This window comes from Petaurus breviceps, unplaced genomic scaffold (assembly GCF_028583685.1).
Source record: "Petaurus breviceps papuanus isolate PSGF00001 unplaced genomic scaffold, PetGlider_PUasm1.0 126, whole genome shotgun sequence".
NCBI classification, from domain to species: Eukaryota; Metazoa; Chordata; class Mammalia; order Diprotodontia; family Petauridae; genus Petaurus; species Petaurus breviceps.
This window is the reverse complement of record NW_027185655.1, coordinates 68,312,201-68,334,390: the sequence shown is the minus strand read 5'-3', so window position 1 is coordinate 68,334,390 and position 22,190 is coordinate 68,312,201. Positions and strand designations below refer to the sequence as shown.

Below are 22,190 nucleotides of genomic sequence, written 5' to 3'. Positions count from 1 at the left end.
ACAGCAAGAGTTTGTGACACCATTTGGAATTTTCTTGGCAAAGATAACTGCAGTGGTTTGCCATTTCCTTCTCCTGCTCATTCTGTAGATGAGGAAACTGAGACAAACAAGGTTTGTGACTTACCCGGTCGCATAGCTAGGAAGTGTCTGAGGTCAAATTTGAACTCAGATCCTCCTCACTCTAGGCCTGGTGCTCTATCCACTGTGTCACCTAGCTGCCTAAACAATCATTTACAAAGACTTACTTCAAAGTGGTTTCAAAATGAACATTTGGCATGATTTGACTAGCTGGAACCCTCTCTAGAGAACTGAATAGAATTCTGGTTGTGGAGTCAGAGGGGCCTGGGTTCAAATCCTGCCTCTGACACTATGTGACTATGACTTAATCACTTAACCTCTTCAATTTTCAGTTTCTTCATCTATCCCTATTATGGTGACCTAAACAAGTTTTAGAAGCCTTATTTGTAGTGCATTAAAATTTGGTTTAAGATATTTCCTTATGAACCATTTTTTCTCTTTAAGTAAAACTTTCTATTATAATCTTTCTATTTCTCTCATTGTTCTGTCCATAGTGGGCAATTCTCCTACAGATGCCATAAGGTAAACACTCTCAAGATAATTCCTAACATTTCAATCTTAGAAGAAACCTCCCATGCCGTTCTCAACATGTTGCCTGAAGTAGGACTCTCCCTGCAGTATCCTAGTATGCAGTCTTTCAACCTCTGAAGATGTCTAGCACTGAGCCCCATGTGTTATCTTGAGACTATTCAATCAATTTTTATACAGTTCTAAAGGTTAAGAAGTTTCTTCTTAGTGTTGATGAAAATGTTCCATGGCGGGGTGGGGGTGGGAATGTTTAGGTCCAGAATAAAAATAAAGACTTGTAAAAAGTTCTCTTCTCCTACCATGAGCTAAAACCTGTCTTTTAATGTCCACCCCTATCTCTATTTGAATTAAATTGTTTTAGATCTTTACCTCTTGGAAGGGATGTGGTGATAACTAACAGAAGGCTGGGGGTGGGGATTATGCATGACACTTTCAAGTTTAATGTGCATTAGTAACATTTTCTCCAACTATTTCCTAAGTCTAGATAATCAACCAAATACGTAGAGCCTTGATTTGTGGAGTTTACTGATTTCTAAGAGGTGTAGAAGTTCACACTGAAAACTTCACAATTGCTCTCCTGAGTTGATACCCCTGCCTCCATTTTCCTATCCACAGAAGTTTACTCATCACTATAATTTTCCAATTTGTCATTTCCCTTATCTCCTCCTTCATCTTCTCTTTGGGGTTATACTTTAGGGTAAACACGATAATTAGGCATTTTCTTTTATTTTGCCCAAACTGTATGACCTTATTTCTTAACTTTTTTGCCTTTTCTTATCTTTCCAGTTCTTGAAAATGATGGTTTTTATTCAGGTATTTATTACCCTTTGCTTCCTTTCCCCCTTGTTTTCCATTCTTAACTTTTCATTACAATTTGTAACATCCCTCTACATTATATACTTTTTGCCTAAAAGTTAGTGGGTTACCTTGACCTCACACTTGGACTGTATACATAGTAAATGCTATTGTATCTTCATGGAAGGTATCTACTCCGTTTTGGAGATATTCAGGGGAGTTTACATAACTTCCCTGTAGCATGGTGCAATGGAGGAAACAAAAAGAAAAAAAAATGGAGTGGGAGTCAGAGTTGAGTTTCAGTACCAGTCCAACTACTCACCAGCTAAAGTCACAAGACATGATTTTCTCATCTATGTAATGGGGATGACAATGCTTACCAAATCTACCTACCACACAGGGTTGTGAGAAAAGTGCTCAGTGGAACTGGAAAGTACATTATCAATGCCCTTTTTATCAATTCATTCCTTTGATGGGTAGCACACTTGGGGTAAGATACTTGCGGTGAGAATAAAGGGACAAAGAGGCACTCAATTTCATAGGATAATATATTTAGAACTACAAATAACCATAAAGGTCAGTCCAGCTTCTTCATTTTAAAGATGAGAAAACTGGGGCCAAGAGGCTTTTATTTTTTTTTTAAAGATTGGGTTATGGCGGCATATGCTCATAGTCCCTATTACTGGAAGCCTAGGAGATCACTTGAGCTTTGGATTGCTAAGCTGAAATAGGGCTAAAATTGATCAGGCATCTGCAGCATCAGGCACAGGTATGTCAAGCTCCTAGGAGTAGGGGACTGTAGCAGCAAGCACCCCAAGAGTCCTCAGGGTTTGCTGCCACCACAGGTTCTTGGATCTGCTTTGATAAAGGAAAGCAAGTCAAAATGGGTTAACAAGCTTACTTTTAATCAGTTAGATATGTATCGTTTACCTCATTCAGGGGAAAAAAGGTCAGCACCCCGAACTTCAGAATATACAGACAGAATTATCAAGACAGAAACAGATCAAGTACACAGCTTTCCAAACTGTGCAACCATTACATCCATACCAAACAACATCTGGGTTTCAAAGCCGGGGGGGCTCTGGACAACGGCTAGCCCAGAGTTTCATCAAATCACAGAACACTTCTCAAAGTGAGCCCCCAAACAAAGCTACACATCAGGGCTTATATAGCCTTCTCCTGGCTCAGGGAATGTAACAACCTTATTGATGCTCACTGGCCAATCAAGAAGTATCTACAGAAAAACAAGCCTCCCTCCCCAGGCTCCAGGTGCGCTTTAGCCTAGGGGCAGGAAAGATCTTAAAAATTTACATTCCCATTACAGGGACCACCATACTACCTAAGAAGGAAGAACCAGCCCAGTTTAGAAATGGAGTGTTGTTCAGCAGTGCATGGGGCCTGCCCTTCCAGCCTGGCTCAGATCTTAGTAAAACTTTCTATTATTTCTCCTCTATTTTTCTCATTGTTCTTCCCCTGGTGAACAATTCTTCCTTGTATGTAATAACGTAAATGAGTATTCTAGGTATATATCATAATTATGACTCAGGTCTCCCCATCTTGCCCAGGCTGGAAGAACAGAAGCCACTCAAGGGCCCAATCCACTGCTTATCGACTGCAATGAAGTCACTTAATTTGGCCTACTCCATTATTTACTTAGGCTGATTCTCTACTCCTCTGGTAACTACATTAAATCGTCTCTCTAATAAGGTATATGTGAGTATAGTATATCAGGCTGTTTAGCTATAGTTGTAGCTCTTTCCTTATAAGTCAAATAGTGACAATTTCATGTTTGCACTTTGAATTTAGTGGGGCAGATGGGAAAGAGTACCTGTTGACTCTTTGCTCAAATTTTCATACAGGGATGGAATTGACTCTTACTTTGATAGATTAACATGCTGATGGGTCAAAATAGAATGCTGAACTAAGCATTAGAAAGGAGAGTTAAGACTCAAGTCTGCCATCCTTGGTTAAGTCTTCTCTGATCCTTAGTTTTCTTATAGGTAAAATTATTGGACTGGATTTGTTGTTGTTGTTGTCTTGTCTGACTCTACGTGACCCCATTAAGAGCTTCCTTGGCAAAAATACTGGAGTGATTTTCCATTTCCTTTTTCCAGCTCATTTTACAAATGAGGAAACTGAAGCAAACAGGGTTAAGTGACTTAACCAGGGTCACCCAGCTAGTAAGTGTCTGAGGTCAGAATTGAACTCAGGAAGAGAAGTCTTCTTGACTCTAGGTCAGCACCACCTAGTTGCCCTATTGGGCTGGATTAGATGACTTAAAAGTTCCTTTGTCTTTTTTGGTGAGATGAAAAAAATGTATAAAAAATATAAAAATTGTGGTGGCCAGGTAGCACAGCGAGTAAGAGCACCTGCTCCAGTGTCGGGATGACTTGGGGATTGAATCCCGGCTCAGACACTTAGCACCCACCCAGAAACACCTGGCTGTGTAACCTTGAGCAAGTTACTTAACCCCCATTGCTTTAATAAGTAAGTAAGTAAATAAATATATATATATGTATATATATATATAAATTACAATAAAAAATAAAAATAAATATTTTCTCATGATTACTTCAGACATAGTGTAACAGAATAAATAGTGCTAGATTTAAACCCTTAGAAGTTATTTAACCTCTTAGTGTTTTAAACTAGAAGTGTCTCACTCAAGAAAATTAAAATGTAATTGGAAAATGTTGAAAACACAACATAAAAATGCAATATAACACAGATAATGTTAATTTGTGTTTTTTTTTTCAAGTCAAATATGTCCTCAAGGATCCATTTCTTTTTGAATTTTGTAGCTGCTGTAGGCAGTTCCCTAAGATTTTAAATCATTGTGGTATTGAATTGCATTGGTAGAAGTTTTATCACTCAGAATTCCATATACCAATGAAATCACAAGTCCAGGCCTTTTCTTCTATCCTTCTCATGATCATTTTATCATATTAAAAACAGTATCTGACTTTAAGTAACTAAGAGAGGGCCTGCTGTATTCAGCTCATATTTGTGGCTCTGAATTACAACTGTCTGATTAACTTGGCTGTATTTCTTCCCAAAAGGTAAATTACAATTTACCCAGATCAGTTCCTGACCCATCTCACTTAGTGGAATTCTCAGAATCATTCTAGTTCCTAGCTCATGTTTGACTGATTTAAACTATAATTTATTTATAACTGTTGAATTTATAATAGGATCAGAGCTGGAAGGGAATTTGAGAACACCTAGTTTAATCTCCTGATTTTAAGGATTAGGATATTTAAGCCTAAGGAAGTTAAATGTCTTGCCCCAGAGTCATATCAGTCTAATCTGTCAGAGAGAGAATTTGAATCCAGGTCCTCTGATTAAAGAGCCAGTCTTTTCACTGTATCTCACTGCCTCCTGATCTCAAAAGAGCATCATGGTATAACCATAAAAAGGTGAACCTCACAGAAGTTCTGAATTCTACCTGGCTTGGTACACTGGATGCTTTGGAGCAGGGACTCCTGATCTGTTCTTTCCTTCATGAGGCTGACCTGGGACCACTGACCTGGCCCAAAAAGCCTTTGATGAAGGATATCCTTTGGCTTTTAAAGAGTCACTGGGAAACATGTTTAATGCTGAAACTCCTCAGGGTTCCTGAGTCCCCATTTCCTATCTGTAGAATGGGTATTGGGGGAGAGGGATTAGATAATCTCTGGGGTTCCCAGAGCAAACATGAAGCAACTAAATGGCATACTAGATAGAACACTGTATTTAGATTTGGGAGAACCTGAGTTCAAATGTTGCCTCAGATACTCATGCACACTGGGATCCTGAGCAAGTCACCTAACTACTTAGCCTCATTTGTAAAACAGGGATATTAGTACCTACCTCAAATCAGGAACAAATGAGAAAATATATGTAAGCCTTTGCAAACCTTAGAGCATTATATGCTAGTTATCATAGTTTTACTATTGTTATTATTTTAATTAACATCATTATCATTCCCTCTGACTCTAAATTTTATAACCCTATAAAAATTGTCTAAGGCTGTAGATATCCTCTGTTGAGTTTACTGCTGAAGTGATAAAAGGGCAGCTGTTTGGCCTTGGCATAAATCAAGTAAAACCTACCCTATTTGAATTGGAGGAGGTGGAAGGGGGTGGGGTGAGAAAAAGCTGTGCCAGGTGTGGCAGAGCAGGACCAATAGACTGGCTTGTTTTTCAGTGCTGAGCCCTTTGCACCATAAAGAGCCTAGGTGCCATTTATCATTCCTGCTGAGCATAACAGCACGAATGTATAACAATAGTATAAAAGAACCACAGATACTCCTAGAAAAAAGAAGGAGGGGATGATGGTTGTGGATTGGCTATACAGGCAGCATTTAGAGCTATTCAAATATAGTACACTAAGAACTTCCCCTGGAACTGTGTATCACCATGTATCTGATAGACTTCTACCCTCTAGGAGTGTATAGACTCAAATGGGCACATAGAATATGATGCAGCTGAAGGGGGAAATGGTCAACCACTTTGGTGTCTTTGCCAAGAAAGCCCCACATGGGGTCGCGAAGAGTCAAACACGACTGAAATGACACAACGACAACATGGTATGGCACACAAAATAAAGCAAAACAGAAAAAGAAGAAAGCCAAAAAAAAAATAGAATTATTATAAATACTACCCACAAATCGAGCCCTCCATTCCAGTCTCACAGAGAAGCAAGTGGAAAGGAAAGTGGGCCGTGGACTCTTAGAGGTCTGTACTATCAGTTGGCCTAAGGAGGAATGGACTGAACAAACTTTTAAAGTTATCTATGAGTAACAAAGGTCACGTCCTGTTTCCTTTATACAAAACTAAACAAATGCTTTCATTCCTTTGTACAGCCTAGCCAAGGTTGCCCATAGCAGCAGGGTCCTAAGAAAAATAAAGGAAAACTTTGCTTTAGAGAAGGGCAGTTAGCTGAAGCCGGGAGTGATACAGAAAATCCCTTTTGCTATTCTAGAGTTTCCTATTTACAAAGAACCTATTGAGGTTCTTTCCTGCATGGAGCAAGTATTGTTATTTTTTTTTAAGCCAACATGCCTTCTTTGCTGGACAGAGGGAGATTTGAGACCCTATTCAGTCTCTGTAGTCTTCTCAATCCTGATTTCTATTTCCTGTTCTTCTCATGTCACTGTAGCTCCTGACAATTTTGAAAGGCATGAACATGGTCAATTGCTCAGTTATTTATTTAGTCCCTAACCACTGGAAACCTCTGTACTACTAAAACATCTAAAAATATTTATATTTTATTATAGCTGAGTAGCTTCTGTCTAAAGAATGGCAAACGAGAGTCTAATTTGGGTTGGGGTTGGGGAGGGATGGCATCCATACAATCCTATGATTCTTTGGCTAGCAGCCCACCCACCTGGTGAACAGATCCTCCTCATTTTAGGTGACTTGGGAGGAAGCTGCTGTCTTACAAAATCTTATTCTTGAAATGGTTCTGCAGCACCCAATTAACTTTTGCATTTGAAACTGCATTAGGGATAGTGAAATGCACAGAGTTCTCCCTATTCTCTGAAGGAAAGGGTGGTTTCTAAACCTGTTTGGTGTCATAGAAATCTTTGTTAGACTGATTAAGTCTATGAACCCTTTCTCAATATAATGTATAAAGTAACATGCCTAGAATTACAAAGGAAACCAGTTATAGAAATGTGGCAGAATTAGGGTGCAGAACGAGATATTTCTATATACACCCACTAAGGGAATTTGTTTTGTCTGCTGCATGTTTATTGCAAGAATTTTCTTTTTCTCTTTTCCAATAGAAGAAGGGATGAGAGGAGGTAATCTGTAAGTGTTTATAATATAAAAACAAAACACATCAAAAATTAAAATTATTTTTAAAATAGCTGTCCAGAAATTTAAAAACAAATTTGTGGATTCTAGGTTAAGAATCCCCTTGTTATAAAAGAATCAAAAATCCCAGTCAGTACTGCCAAACTGTTTTTTATGCAGGAATATTGAAAGTTCTATAGTCATACTAAGCACAGGAAGCTGGGTAAATTTTCAAGAGTTCTTTGATGATCTTAAAATTTAAATTAAGTCTCACAGTATTTGCATGACTTCACACGTATTATTGATATCACATTGCTAGCCTTCTCGATGGGTAGAGGAGGGGTGGAAGAGAATTTGGAGTTCAAAATTTTAAAAGACGGATGGTAAAAAAAAATTAAGTGTAACTGAGAAATATTTGATGAAATAAATAGATTTTTTAAAAAGACTAAAATAAAAACAGTAAATAAGGCTTTAAACATGCACAGAACTTTAAGGTCCCATCCTTCTAATCAAAGTCATTGTTTTATGATCCAAATCTGTGATTTTATTGTAATAGGGAATTCTCAATGAAGAAACTCTCCTATAATAGAACAATGCCTGCTTTGTAGGATAGTTTCAGAAGGCTGTGAAGGAGGGAGTACCCAGCCATTGAGTGAGTTGCCACTCTCTGGCAGAGGTGAGACTTAAACCTAGGTCAGCTCTGGCTACCATCCCATGCTACCTTGAGTTGTCACCATCAATGACATTTTTTAGAATATCAAATTTCTGCCAAAGTTCTTGACAATGTCAGAGTATATTTCTAAAATCCCTACATTGGGAAGTCCCATATCCACCTTTGTAGGTGCTTGAAGAATGAATTCAAAGGGTAAATCTTGAATCCTCTGACTTGGCTTGTACACAGTCATTTGTCACCATCAACTTTTTGGCTAAGGAACTTGAATTTTCTAGACAAGCTATCATGCATCTGCAATTAATGATTTTCTGACTTCTACAGTTTCAGTGTCAATCATTTGGATATATTTTCCTGATTTTTATAACTACTGAACTTCTAATACTGTCAATTAAAAAAAAAGTAGTAAGAATGGGAAAAGAAAGTGAATCCAAGAATTTAGAAACACAGACCCCCCTCCCCCACACTCACTTGGCTACATGTTTGCTGAATGGAATTGGCTGGATTTAACTGACCAAGAAATAAATCCATTTGAATCTTCAGTCATTTTTAGAGACCCTACACCATCAGTCTGCTTCTTTCCTTGGAACCCAAAAGGGCTAAGGAAAACTAATTCTCTACTCTGTGGGAGAAAAAGAAGTATTACCAAAGGGGCTGTTGTCAGTGATCTTCATTGAACTTCTCTTTCCCAGATGATGAAAGGGGGTAGGAGAAAGTCCCTTCCAAAGAGCTGCAGTGTCACCATGAAGGAGCACTTTAAGATCGACGTTTTCGTAGTGAGAATGGCAGTCTCTGCTATCCCTGCTGTTTGTTGCCTTTCTACTTTCTCATTTCAGGCTTAAAGGGATTTAGAAACCAAGGGCCACCAGATGTTTTAAATGATTCTACTTGGACTAGACATAAGTTCGGTACAGCAGCAGAAGAGTTCTGGATAGAAGGCTGTCAATCCATTGAGAAATATCTCATGTTGAGCAAAGGAAAAACAAAAAATGAGTGGGTAGTTTGTTAAAATTAGGAAATGGTGATCTAATTTTCATCTATACATTTTTTTTTTTTGCTTTTTGGAGGGGAGAAGGCAGGGAAATTGGGGTTAACTGACTTGCCTAAGGTCACACACAGCTAGAAAGTGTTAAGCGTCTAAGGCCGAATTTGAACTCAGGTCCTCCTGACTCCAGGACTTGTGCTCTATTCACTGCACCCCCCCCCCCACATCTATACATTTTCAAAACTGTCATGCTAAGACTAAAATTTAATCACATGAATTTCCATCAATTCTTAGGACCCAGCACACTGCTGGCCACTTAGAACAAACTAAAATCTGTTTTGATTCATTCTATGAAAGCTTAATGATAGTGGTCACTGGTTCCTTATTTGTTGTTGTTCAGCTGTATATAGTTCTTTGTGACCCCATCTGGGGTCTTCTTGACAAAGATACTGGAGTGGTTTGGCATTTCTTTCTTTAGTTCATTTTACAGATGAGGAAACGGAGGCAAACAGGGTTAAGTGACTTGCCCAGGGTCAGACAGTAAGTAAGTAAGTAAGAGACCAGATTTGAACTCAGGAAGAGAAGTCTTCCTGATTCTAGGCTGGGCACACCATTCACTTTGTCATGTAGCTGCCCTCCGTATTGGTAACCCACTATTTTATCCTGGGATGGCCAACTATGTCAGATGTATTATCCCTCTGTATAACTCTCTCCCTTCCTATTTCTCCTGGCTGGCAGCATAACTTGTCTCTGTGGTCACAGCTGTTTCCTGGCTATTCCCTCAATAAGGTTTAAAAGTGGTTTAGAAATTGAGGGCCACCAACTGTTTTAAATAATTCTCTATGAACTATGAATGTGTTCAGTTTGAGTAGAAAATGTTTTTCAGCCCTCCCACCTAGACCATCCAACCAAAAGAAGCAGGCAACACCCAGGAAAAAGGGATGGGAGAGGAAAGAGCCCAATCCAGTTGACTGCTCATGGGAAGACTAGGAGGGGATTGAGGAGAATGCCAGATAAAAGTCACACTTGAGTCCATATTTTTGAGGGCCCTCCTCCCCCAGTGAGTTGTTCTTCTGCTGCCTCACCTTACTGATGATCCTGGATTCTTTGAGGCTATGCCAGTGGATCTCAAGTTCTGACAAGCCCCAATAAATTGGAAAGAATCTATGAACAGAGTTGGTGACAGACTCTTGGCCAAGGATCAAAGATCATCATCACCAGCAGGTTGGCCACCAAGTAACAAATGTACTTTCGGCAATAGCAAATCATGCAGCTTTCTGTGCTTTTTAACGATGGAGAGATTATACACAAGGATTTTGTGAATTAATATTAAACCCAATTTTCTAAGCCCTAGAGTATAAAGGGACTTTATTTGCAAAAAAGGACTGAATTTCTTCATACACTATGGTCTATTAGATCAAGTGGCTGGTGTTGATATAATTGTTTGTGCTATGTGGGAAAACATGATGTTTTTATGGTTGGTGAAAAAAAAAATCTGTTTTACCTTGATTGTAGAAATAATTACATAGGCAAAACAAGCAAAACCAGACCCACACAGAACCGGCATTAATTGCTTTATTGTTTTAGTCACCACCATTTCCTGGCACTGGTTACAGTCCTAAAGTTTACTACAAAATTAAAAGGGGGTGGCCAGGAAAGAATTGCAAATTTAGCAACACCCTTTCAGAGACTTCCTGCTAGCTTCTCGGCTCTCACCTTGGCTGGCAGAACTGCTCATATAACACAGAATTTGAAGAGATCTTGGAGGTCATATTGTCAACTGCTTTCATTTTACAGAGGAAGAAACTGAGGGTCAGAAAGGTTTTAGATTTGGTGCCAAGTAAAGCTTCCTAACAATGCGGGCTATCCAGAAATAAAATGGGTTGCTTTAGGAGGTAGAAGGGTTGTCCTTGCTTGAGAGTGTCCAAATAGAGGCTGTACAACCATTTAACAGGAGGAGGCTCAGTGACTGGAGGGCTGGGCCTGTAGTCAGGAAAATGAGTTCAAATTTAGCCTCAGATACTCAGTATCTGTGCAATCCTCGGCAAATCATTTAACCCCGTTTGCCTCAGTTTCCTCATCTGTAAAGTGAGCTGGAGAGGAAAATGGCAAACCACACCAGTATTTTTGCCAAGAAAACTCTATACGGGGTCATGAAGAGTCATACCTAACTATGTGACTGATCAACCACAACAACCACCACTTAGGTGTGTGGGAGAAGAAACTGTGTGTTATAGCATGAGTTGGATTGGATGATTTCTACTGAAATCCCTTCCAATGTTTTCATTCTATGATTTTTTGAGGTTCAGTGACTTGCCCCAAATCCCCTAGCTAGTTAAGGGGAAGATTAGAACTAAGAATTGATGAACAGAGATTAGGTCACCATCTTCTAAGGGGTGTCCACAGGGGCTGGTGAATGTCTGAAATTCTGATACCAGAGCTTCTCTTCTTTTTGGCTTAAGGTTTTAACCTCAAAGAAAATACCAATATCCTTGGGAGAGAACCAACTTTAAGATGAAACCAGCCATTTATACCTTACTGTGAATGAGGAATCCTAAGACTAGATGTTAATAATGGGGAGGAAGCTTGGGAAAAGAAGCCATTGTAATACTAGCTGATTCTTCTACAGCACTTTAAATCATTTTCTATCCTTATCTGTATGATTCTGTGGGGTAAAAGCCATACAAAAACACAGGTGGTCTGATGTGTCTGGGAACAGAAAGGGGAAAAATAAGGAGAAGTTTGATCTCTTTGACCCCGTTAGAACTATTAATTATATATAGATATATAGGGGTGGCTAGGTGGCACAGTGAGTAGAGCCTGGAGTCAGAAGGACCTGAGTCCAAATCCGGCCTCAGACACTTAACACACACACACACAAAACTAGTCGTGTGATCTTGGGCAATTGCCCTCCAAATATATATATATACAAATAAATAATTTGCCTAAAATATTTGTCCAGTAATCCCATCCATCCCATCCATGTTCTGCAATGGTCCTTGTTCAGATGATTTTTTTCAGCTTTTTTTTTTTTAATGTAGAAGATATTATTTATTGGTTGGAGGTCAGGAAAAAAAAACAACCAAACCACTCAAATTAGCAAAACCAATAGGGTTATGAGAATGATCTGATTCCTGCTAATTAGGAGTTGTGCTATATGCTAACTGGAATCAAGGTTATATTGACTTTCCATACTCACTTTTCCATTGTCTCTCTCCTTTGATGTTACAGTACTTTTTCACTGTCTCCTCAATTAAAAGTTACTCACCAGAAAGGACCAGAAATCCCTCATTTACATTATAAGATGAAGCTGCTCAGTGTGTAGTCTACCTCGCCCCCAGGGGGTAGTTACAATTTAAGCCTCCTCTGCCTCTCTTTTTGTATGCTATGAATGACAAAAGGCTTTGCCCACTTAAAGGATTTCTGGCACCACTGAGAAGGAAAGCCTTTTGAGGCACGGGAACCATTTCATTCAAGTACTCCAAAATGCCTTAAGCACATGAGCTTTGCGGATACAAATATCCTCCCCCAGTAGAAATTGTTTGTAGCACTTGTTGAGCCAGCTGTTCTTCAGTGTCATGTTTAGGGTAAAAGGATGAAAGAAAAAATAAACTAAAAACCTAGGCCAGAAAGGACAAGAGGAAGATAAATCTATATTTTTTAGTATAATGGAAGTCTCTCTTAAGTACCAAATCTCATATATTTATATATGTTTGAAATATTCCTATTCCTTCTTTAAAAGGAATTGTTTATGTAAATTTATCAACTGACTGAAGTGTCTAACAACGACCGACATCAGAGTTTCTGTATTGTCAAGATCAGCTTTGAGTGAACAGCTTAACAAAATTGTAACATATCTCTTGGTTAAGCTTAAATAGGAGAAAGAAGGGTGTAGTATATAGACAAAATCAGAAAGATTCTGCCAGGTCCTCCCTCTGACATACTGTGTGACCCTGGGCAAATCACTTAACCTCTCAATGCCCTAGACTATACTAAGACTATAAATTGCACATAAGGTAAAGACCAGCATTATAAGATGGCATTTCCTCATAACAATGAATGACTAAGCCAGTCTCCATCTCTATATGAAACTTAAATAGCTTTTGATGCTGGTCATAGACACAAGTTAAGTAAACCCTTTAAAGAAACCCCGTTAGATTAACTACAGAATTCATAAAACAAACTTTTAATGTGCTCAGATCATTCTTGGATATCAATTGTTATAGAAATACTCACTGATAGGTACTGATGCCAGTTGACAACATCAACCTTTATAGATCTAGGAAGTAAAACCTAGATTTCTTTATTATGCATAAGCTCAGGTCCAGAGTTCAAAAAGTAATGTTGAACCCACCAGAGCTTTCATAAGGCTAATATAATTTGCAATTACATTAGAGAGATAAATGAATGATTTTTGCTTTCTGAACTTCACAATGGAGACAGAATCTCACCTATTACACAGGGAAAGAAGAAACAACATTTTAGGGATATAAACTTAAGAGAATTACTGAACACTAGGTTTGTGAGATTTGTCTTTCAAGGCTAAATTTGGAGGTTTTACAATGGGCTAATTGAGAAAGGAAGATTACATGCTAAAAGATAACTACAGAGCCTGACCTTGGTTGTGGATTCCTTCATAAACAAAAAGGGAATCAGTAGCCTGGGAAATTACAGGTGTAATAAATTCCATTTACCCCTACCTGGTTTCTTATTTTAGATACAAAATAAAGGGATGCCTGATTTTAACATACTTTTAAGGCTCCAGTCAGATAAGTGACGTTCTCAGAAAAAGGGGAAATTTTGGAGCTGAAACAGTAAAGGCTAATAAAACGAACCAAAAACTCTTAGGATACATACAGTGCTTAAACTTTATCTCTCATAGGGATAAGAAAGAAAGAACCCTTTGTTGATAGAATAATACTTCATTTGATATCAAGTGATGATAATAACTTAACTCTGACTAACCTAAACTCTTTCACCCAGCCTCCATTCTGACAGGTGGAAAGGGAGACAATAAAGAACACAGAAGAGTTTTTCTTCTGTTTGAAGCTGACTTGTCTATATATGAACTAAATTGTTGTGGCCATGGTCTCATTGGCATCATTCTAGAGCCAGCTAAACTAGGCAATGCCCCAACAGCAAGGGGAAGGTCTCCATCCAAACTGTGTGACCACACAGGATATTATTTCCCACAGTATAGGTCAGGCACAGCTTCAAAACTTTCTAATGTCCTTTGATAAGTCTATTTAAAAGTGAAAAGCATGCAAACCATATAAAGTCAACCAATGAACTTCATATTGTCCTACCCATCTAGAGTTGAAGGGAACTTTGAGGTCATCTGGTTTCCAACACCCTCATTTTTACAGATAAAGAAATGGAGGCCAAGAATGACTTAGTAACCCATCATTAACTGGCAGAACCAGAGTTGAATCCAGATATTCTCACTCCAAATGCAAGGAAACTTTATTCATATAATGGGAGTAATAGAATCATAACAAAAAAGTATAGCTCTCATACCAAAGTACCTTCATATCAAAATCCCAAAGTCCAATTTCAGCTTAACCATGCTTGCTATTCTGTGCCTGGACTTCATTCAAATGTTCCCCTGTGTTTTCCTTTGTTATCACTTTTAAAAAGATGAGTTAAGAAATGACTTTTTAAAAAAAAATTTCCTTTTGGTATTTTAAGATAGTCATCTCTTTACTTCAGTCCCCTGAATGCCTTCCTGTTTTTCAAGGAGAAATACCTCTCTCTAGCATTCTGTAACTTCCCCCTTTTTTCCCTAGACATATGCTATTGTATTCATAGTTCATGTGTTCATTTGAATGAAAGCTCTAACAAAAATAGACTAAACACATTCCTCCCCCCACATAGTTTGCTAAACATACTCTAGAGATAAGTAACACTTAAGATAACACTTACCAAATTAATCTGGACGGTTTTTTCCCAGTGTTTTTCATTATTCACTCCAGCATTATTGACCAAAATATCTAATCTTCCAAAATGTTGAACTACTTTGCGAAAAGTATCTGATTCCAAGAGAAAAAACAGAATATGTTTCAGGTACCTTCTTATCTTCTGTATCAAACAGTTCTTATTAAATGCATTTTCAGATCTATACTACTTTGGCAAAAGGTATTTTCCAGGTTCTGTTGCAACATACTGGATTCTAGAAAAAGGAGTAATACAACTATTAGCCTGCTTGTGCTTTCCAACAACTTCCTACATCTGTGAGGAATTAATTACTAGATCCCTGTAACTTAGATTAGCACACTATCAACCCATTATTGTATATGTATTAACTATCAGCTGAAAAGCACTGTTTATCAAGTGATTCAGGTCCCAAGCTGCTGCAATCAAATTGACATTTTGATAATATCTACCTATATTAGTAAACAAAGTAAGAGCAGGTATTCTAAGGCAGTTTTTGAGTCTAGATAGAATTTGATACTATAGACTTTAGAGTTGATATTTCCTTTTTTCCTACCTGATGTCAATGATCCGTGACAGAAATGTTTAGGAAACTATGTAGAGAGAGGCAGCTCATAGGAATGATAAGTATTAGGAAATACATTGTTGATTGAAACCATATAACCATTGGAGACCTTCATGGGATTTGGAATCTTCCAAGGGACAAATATGATTGTTATCAATTTTAACAAATAGGCTGGTGTAACTAAAAAAAAACCCTCCAACACTCTGCTCCCTCCCCATTCCTGGCAGTGGTCTGAAAAGCAGTAATTTTTTTTTCTTTCACCTGGCATTCAACTCCTAATACCCTCTTCCCCTTCTTACTGAAAATGGACCAACCACATAATCCTAGACAAAATCTTTGTCTGGTGCATCTCACACATTCCCTATCTATTTCTTATCCTCTAACTTCCCAAACCTATATGTAAATAAGAGATAGATGACATTTCAATTCAATTCATACGGAGTCTGGGACCTAGCTAGGTCCTGGGGATACAAAGACAAAAGCCCTGACCCCAAGGATCTAGCCTTCTTGGGAGTGGGGGGAAAAGTGATTGATTGGAAGAAGACAAGTACAATTGGGAGGAATAAGGAAAGGCTTCTATCTAAGGGCTTAAAAGTACTAATAATAGATAGTACGGTTACAGCTCTTTAAAGTTTGCAGAACTCGTCTTATACATTATCTTACTCTGATATAATTTTCTTATTTCCTGATTCAGATAGCACTTGTGGTACATAGTAAGCGGGTCTTTGCAATATTATGTGCAGCTATTGGTTGCCAAGCAATAGTAAATTTCTATAGTACTTTAGGCTTGTAAAGCACTTTACAAATATCTCATTTTACAAATGAGGAAATTGAGGCAGACAGCTTTAGCTTTAGACTTTAAAAGGATGAAAATCATATTAAAAGAAAAATACTGAATTTGTATATTACAGGACCCAAGTTTTAATTCTGCCTCTGACAGTTATTATTGGTGACCTTGGGCAAGTCACTTTTCCTCTTTGGGCCTCAGTTTCCACATCTCTAAAATGAAGGCGTTGGATTAGATGACCTCTGAGGTATTTTATAACTCTAGATCTGTGAGTCTATACTTCTATAGAAAGGCAGCAAGAGAGCTAGGTTGACCCAGATTCTTGGCCAATCACCAGCTATGTGACTTTGGACAAATCTCAACTTTGGGTTTCAATTTCTTCATTTGTAACATAAAGTTATTTTTCTAAATAATTTCTGGAGTCCTGGCCAGCTTTAAAATTTTATGGTTCCAATGAAGTTGGAAGTAGTCACTTTATAAACTGTCCTGGACAGCATTAAAAAGAAAACAAAATCCTTTACATTATTATACTCTTCCAGAGGTCATTTTTTTAGGGGGGGGGAGAAGGAGAAGCAGACTCCAGGAAATGTTTTCCTTAGATAGAGATAAAAGATTGATGTATCATCAACTCGAAAACATTTTACATCTAGCTTACCCACACCCAGGATAACTGCTCTCTTCACTTAGCATACAATCTGGTCACCTCCCCTACCCAACACCTATGCCTTGGAACTGGCAAACTAATTTTAAATATTGGCACAGGTAAACCATAATTATAAGAAAAAGGTTTAAGATGGCATATATATTCTGAAGTCAGGTCAAATAGTGTTGTATTAACTACAATGCTGACTGCATTTACTGTATGCGAATCTACTGAGGTGCCTACTGCGGACCAGGGCTCTGCCAGCATATAAGCAAGCATCATGAAATGCCACAATGCCTAAGATGAGTAAGTGTTGTTTTTGACTTATACATTCATCTTGTTATTCTGGGTCGACTCCCCCTCTTCCCCCAAACAAATCGCTAGTTCCTTATTTAATAACTTGTTTGAATTTTCAGAATACAACTCCAGGACTTCTTTAAAACCACTTCCCTTTAGTATGTGAACACTTTCATTTATATCGCAAGTTTTTCTCATTCTTTCATTAACAGAACGGAACATCTTCTATTTGTATACTGTCAGACAATTCACCAGCCTAACCCAGAATTTTGACAACAGTAAAGAGAATAAAGCATAGGGGAATGATGCTTTCCATGACAAAATCCTCCCACATTACAAATGACACCCTAGAAAACCCTCTCTTCTCTGTTACTGCCAATTGTGGAACAACAATTGATGCTACCTAAAGGCAGATAAAGTTTGTTTTTTAAATCCTTCTTTTTGGGATCTCTCTACCCGATTTTGATAAGCAATTTATTCCCTTTAACCAAGTCTTGGGCTCTTGTAGGATCTTCTCTGGGTAAGGCACTTGGTACTGAACCTTTAACTCATCTCCATTAAAAACTTATCTCTACACTACATCCCTTTTAGTCTCCAGGATGGTTATTTAAATAGATGACTAACTCCTTGTTAAAGTCCTAGCTTGCTAAACATATCCCTTTTTCTTGGATAACACAATGCTTGGATAAAATATTTGGTTGGTCAGTGGGTGAGGATGATTTTAAACAGGTAAGGGGCCTTCTAAAACATGCTTAGAAAGACAGCTCCCTCGAATTGTAAAGTGCCATAAAAATGTCAGCAGCTAAGAGTAATGACACAGATGTTTAGCCCTGCTGGAGGTTTATGTAAGTCATCCTCAAAGTTGTTATTTGTGTCCCATAAAACTTCTTGGGACAATAAGCTGCATGCACTTACTTTCCATTGTGTGAAGCACAGACTTCCTAACATGTAAAGAGTTACCTCTTCAGATCTCATCTCCTTAAGAGTCTTCATAAACTCTTTCATATTCAAAATTTGTTCTTAGCTACTTATGATGAGTTAAATTTCTATTTTTTAAGTTTGTCTAAGTTATTTCCACAATGTATCACAGTTTTCTAATCAGTAAGGGAAGTTAGAGTCTACATAATCTGCTCTTTTAAAAATTATATGGATATGTACATACATACATATTTTACATACACACATACATACATATGCACTTACACATACACACATATAAAAACCCCACTGATGGATTTTTGGTGTTGAATCTAGCCTGACAACACCTGTGTGACCCTGAATAAGTTACTTAATCATTGGACCCTGAATTTCTCAACTGTAAAACGAAGGAGTGGGACAGGTTGGCTTTTCGGTCCCTTGCATGGTGGCAAATATATAGTTTCATTTCTGTCTACTGACTTACTTGCCACCAATTATCAGGCCTCCCAAGTCTTCATGTCTGCTTGGTGTATTTCAATCCAATATTTCCATTGACTTTTTCACAAGTAGATTGACCTATTTTGAGTTGAGCCAATGGAAACAGGAAAGCTTTCAGGAAAGGCTGATAGAGAATTTTTTTTTTTTCAGCACTGAGTTTGCAGTTATTAGCAAAAGAAAAACTATATAAATGCAACAAAGAAAGAGCCAGAGATCTGGTTTAAAGCACATTGCACGTAATTGACAATGATATTTGAACTCATATTTGAACATATAAAGGCCAGGGGTTGGGGATACTACTTTAAAGCATACTATTTTAATTCTGCATTAAGTGTTTTGGAGTTGTCCCTGAGAAATTAGTTTGATAATTCCTCTAGAATCTAGACCCATATGGGCCCTCCACCCAAGGTTTAAGAAGTGCTGAAAGGGTCTCCATTGGAAAAAGTTTAAGAAGCCGGGCTTTAAATTTTTCTAACTTAAAAGTACCACCTGAGATTTCAGTCCTTTAGACTTACTGAACAAGGACATCAAAAACACACGCACAAAATTCCTTAACACATAAGTTCCTAAAAAAAAAAAAAACTTGTCCATGTTCTTTGCTTTTCCTGAGTAATGCAACTATTGATCAGAACTTCTGTGGTGGGAGAGATTCAGGCTTGGAAGCTTTATCTGCTGGTGATAAGCAGTGGGCTGAACTCCAGGAGGCTGCTGAATTTGCACATATGTTGGCTCACTAACAAACACCATGCTGGCTTTGGCTCCAGGTTGGGGCTGATTATGATTGCCTTTCTTGCTGACAGATTCATTCCCCTCCGTAGTAAGCACCTCACCCCTAGCCTTCCTTTACCTCTCAGTTGCTCCTGATCTGCAACATCGCACTGAAGAAACAGCGTCTTTTGAGGTTCGAATAGCTCGTCCAGGGCTGCTTTACATTTTTCACCTACTTCCAGATTGAGATCCACCAGTGCTACCTGTTGAGAACAGAGTGAGTGAGTGTGTGTGTGTGTGTGTGTGTGTGTGTGTGTGTTCTGGGGGTGCAGTTTATGAGGCGAGCACATAAACAGACGAAAGGAAGGAGTCGGGGGCATAAACTTAAGAGTTCAATTAGGGAAGGTAATCACAAGCTTTCTGCCCCTACTAAACATTGCAGCTTCCAGTCCAAAGCCAGGGAACCCCCTACTTGAGAGTAATAGATGATGATAAGGTAAAGCTTTTAAGTTTGCAAAATACTTTGGAAAAGACGATCTCTTTCGAATTGTTCTCGGTTGCACCCTGGCGCAACCGTGTGGCAAGGAGCGAGCGGAGACAGTGTGTGGTGATGGTACTTGTCCATGAGGACAAAAAAGGGTATGCCTTGTCTCTCCTACTCTCTTCACTACCTTTTGGACCTTCAGTTTCCCCAGCTCCCCCAGTCCCTCTCGCGGGGCCCCTCGATGTCTCAGAGTTTCCTCAGCTCTCCCTCACGTCCCTAGACCAGTTTTCCCCAGAGGCCCCTTCAGTCCCACCGACTCACGTTTTTCCATCATGCTCCATTCCCCCTCTCCCCCCACTCTCTCTGTCCTGCTTCTCTCGCCCTCTCTTGCCCCGCTCACCTTGGCGCCTTTGTGCAGAAGCTCCTCAACGAAGGCTTTCCCTATGCCCTGCGCTGCCCCCGTCACTAGCGCCACTTTGCCATTCACGTGCATGGTGCCTGGCTTCCCTGCAGAGGCGGTGAGAGTGTGAGCTCGGTGGGCGAGTTCCGAATCTTCTTCCCCCTCTCTGGGTTTACTGAGCTTTTTATTATGCTCTATAGCCAGTGGGCGGGGATGAGACTGTCAAACCCCTGGCCCGGAGAAATCTGCATCTGTGTCACCTGCCCTAGAGCGCCCTGGGACTCGGCTAAGCTACTCCAGTTAATTCTCTCCCGTCTTCCTGCTTTGTTCTTTGCCAGTTTGTGCAGCCGATCTCTCCTCTGACTAACAGCACAGCTGTCTGCGGGGTTGACAGCGGAGAAGTCTGGCCTGGGAGGAGAAGGAGGAGGAGGAAGAGTGTGTGAGTGTGTGTGTGAGTGAGTGTGTGTGAATGTGTGTATGTGCGCGCGCGCGCGCGCCCGCCCGCTCCTTGATAAGCATCACCATTAAAAGGAGGTCAAAAAGGAGCCCCGGGCACTTGGATCGTTCTCCAGAAAAGGATCTTTAGGGTGCTCCCACCGGCTCTTTTTCCCAGAAGGGGTCATATATGTGGGATTTTCACTTTAAATGCTCCTCTTGTAAGCAATTAACCTTACAAGTTTTCTTCTCCGTGGCCAGTGAAGTACATACACAGCTGTCTTCCACTGAGAAAGAAGGGTTTCTGTTTCTGATAAATGCTTTTGCAGAGATTTAAAACCAGGCATGAAGTGTGAAGTGAAATGTTGGCCATTTGTGTAAACTGGAATCACGTTCCTCTAACCCTTAGATCCAAAAACACTGTTGGAAACCTGTGGTTGTTCCCCATCCAAAGTGTTATCAGTTGCAAGCCACCTTTGAGGACTCTCTATGAGAGAATTACAGTCGGGAAACTGACAAGGCCTAGAAGGAACCCAGCAACCTTAAAAGTTGCCCTTTGGAATCCAGTCCCTATTTTTTGGACCTCCCTAGTTGGAGGGGATATGAAGAACTGGCTGAGGTCCTGGTCCACCTAGGAGAGATAAGATATGCATGAAACAATTCGAGCCAGTACACAGAGTGTTTTAATCAATGAATTAGTCCACAGGCATTTATTAAGCACCTACTTATGTGCTGATGCAATAAATACAGTATATGAAACTTTCTCCACCCATAAGGAGTTTAAGTTAAATAGAGCCATGCTAAGACTGCTTATTGCAGAAATTCTTAAATGAGGATCTGTGAAGGTGTTTTTGTTGTTATTTGTTTAATATTTTGATAACTTTCCATTTTTAAAAAAATAAAACTTTATATTGATAGCTTCGATATTGATATTGAATAGCTATATTGGTACTTTTTTACATTGCCTAAATCTCTCCCAGTATCTGCCATGACAATTGTATTTTAATATAATTGTTTTCATTTACAACTTTGTATGTTTTCTGCATTTAAAACCATTATTTTGATGACGTCATAAGTTTCTCTAGACTGCCAAAGAGATCCATGATACAAAAAAGATTAAGAACCCTTGGTCTATTGGAAGAAGTGGGACTTTATTCAATTAAATAATCATTTATTAAGCATCTCCTATCTGGGACACACTTCGCTGGGAATACAAATGCAGTGTGCCAGGCAAAGGTCTGTGTATACAAAACAAAGCAGTTAATTAGTGCTTGACCTCAAGGAGCATGCTTACATCTTTTTAAAGTCAATAGAATTTAGTTAATGCTGGAATTTCAGTTGTAGGAAACATGATGCTTGATTCAACCTGAAAGAGTATAGCAAGCAGAGTAAAGATATTCATTGAATTGAGTAGAGTGAAAGCTTATTTTTGTTGGGGGAAGACAAGGTTGGTGAGATGGAGTCAGTCCTTGGTTACCAGATAAAGGAATTTGGTTTCAACTAGTGGCAGTGGGAAGATGAGTTAGGTTCTACCAGGAAGGCTCATCTGGTGGTTTTCCACAGGATGAATTAGAAGAAAAACAGTGGATGTAGCCAGGTTATTTAGAAATTTAGTGCAATAGTTTACCCATAAAGAGGTGGGACTCTGGCCTAGAATGATGGTAGTATGGAGGGGATGAATTGAAGATATT

At 39.0% G+C, this 22,190-nt stretch overlaps 1 protein-coding gene across 2 annotated transcripts in view; it reads right to left on the bottom strand.

Moving 5' to 3' along the window:
• Positions 1–20,553, bottom strand: part of HPGD (15-hydroxyprostaglandin dehydrogenase) — a 51,403-nt gene extending 30,850 nt beyond the window's left edge. Inside the window, exons 1-3 of one of the 2 annotated variants that reach the window (XM_069096747.1) lie at positions 20,065–20,553; positions 19,320–19,443; positions 14,756–14,862 (exon numbers count right to left, since the gene is read on the bottom strand). In XM_069096747.1, coding sequence (XP_068952848.1) covers positions 14,756–14,862; positions 19,320–19,443; positions 20,065–20,157 — 324 coding nt within the window. In that variant the 5' untranslated portion in view covers positions 20,158–20,553. The remainder of the gene's footprint in view (positions 1–14,755; positions 14,863–19,319; positions 19,444–20,064) is intronic. The other variant, XM_069096738.1, reaches the window with a different exon arrangement.
• Between the last annotated feature and the right edge of the window lie 1,637 nt (positions 20,554–22,190).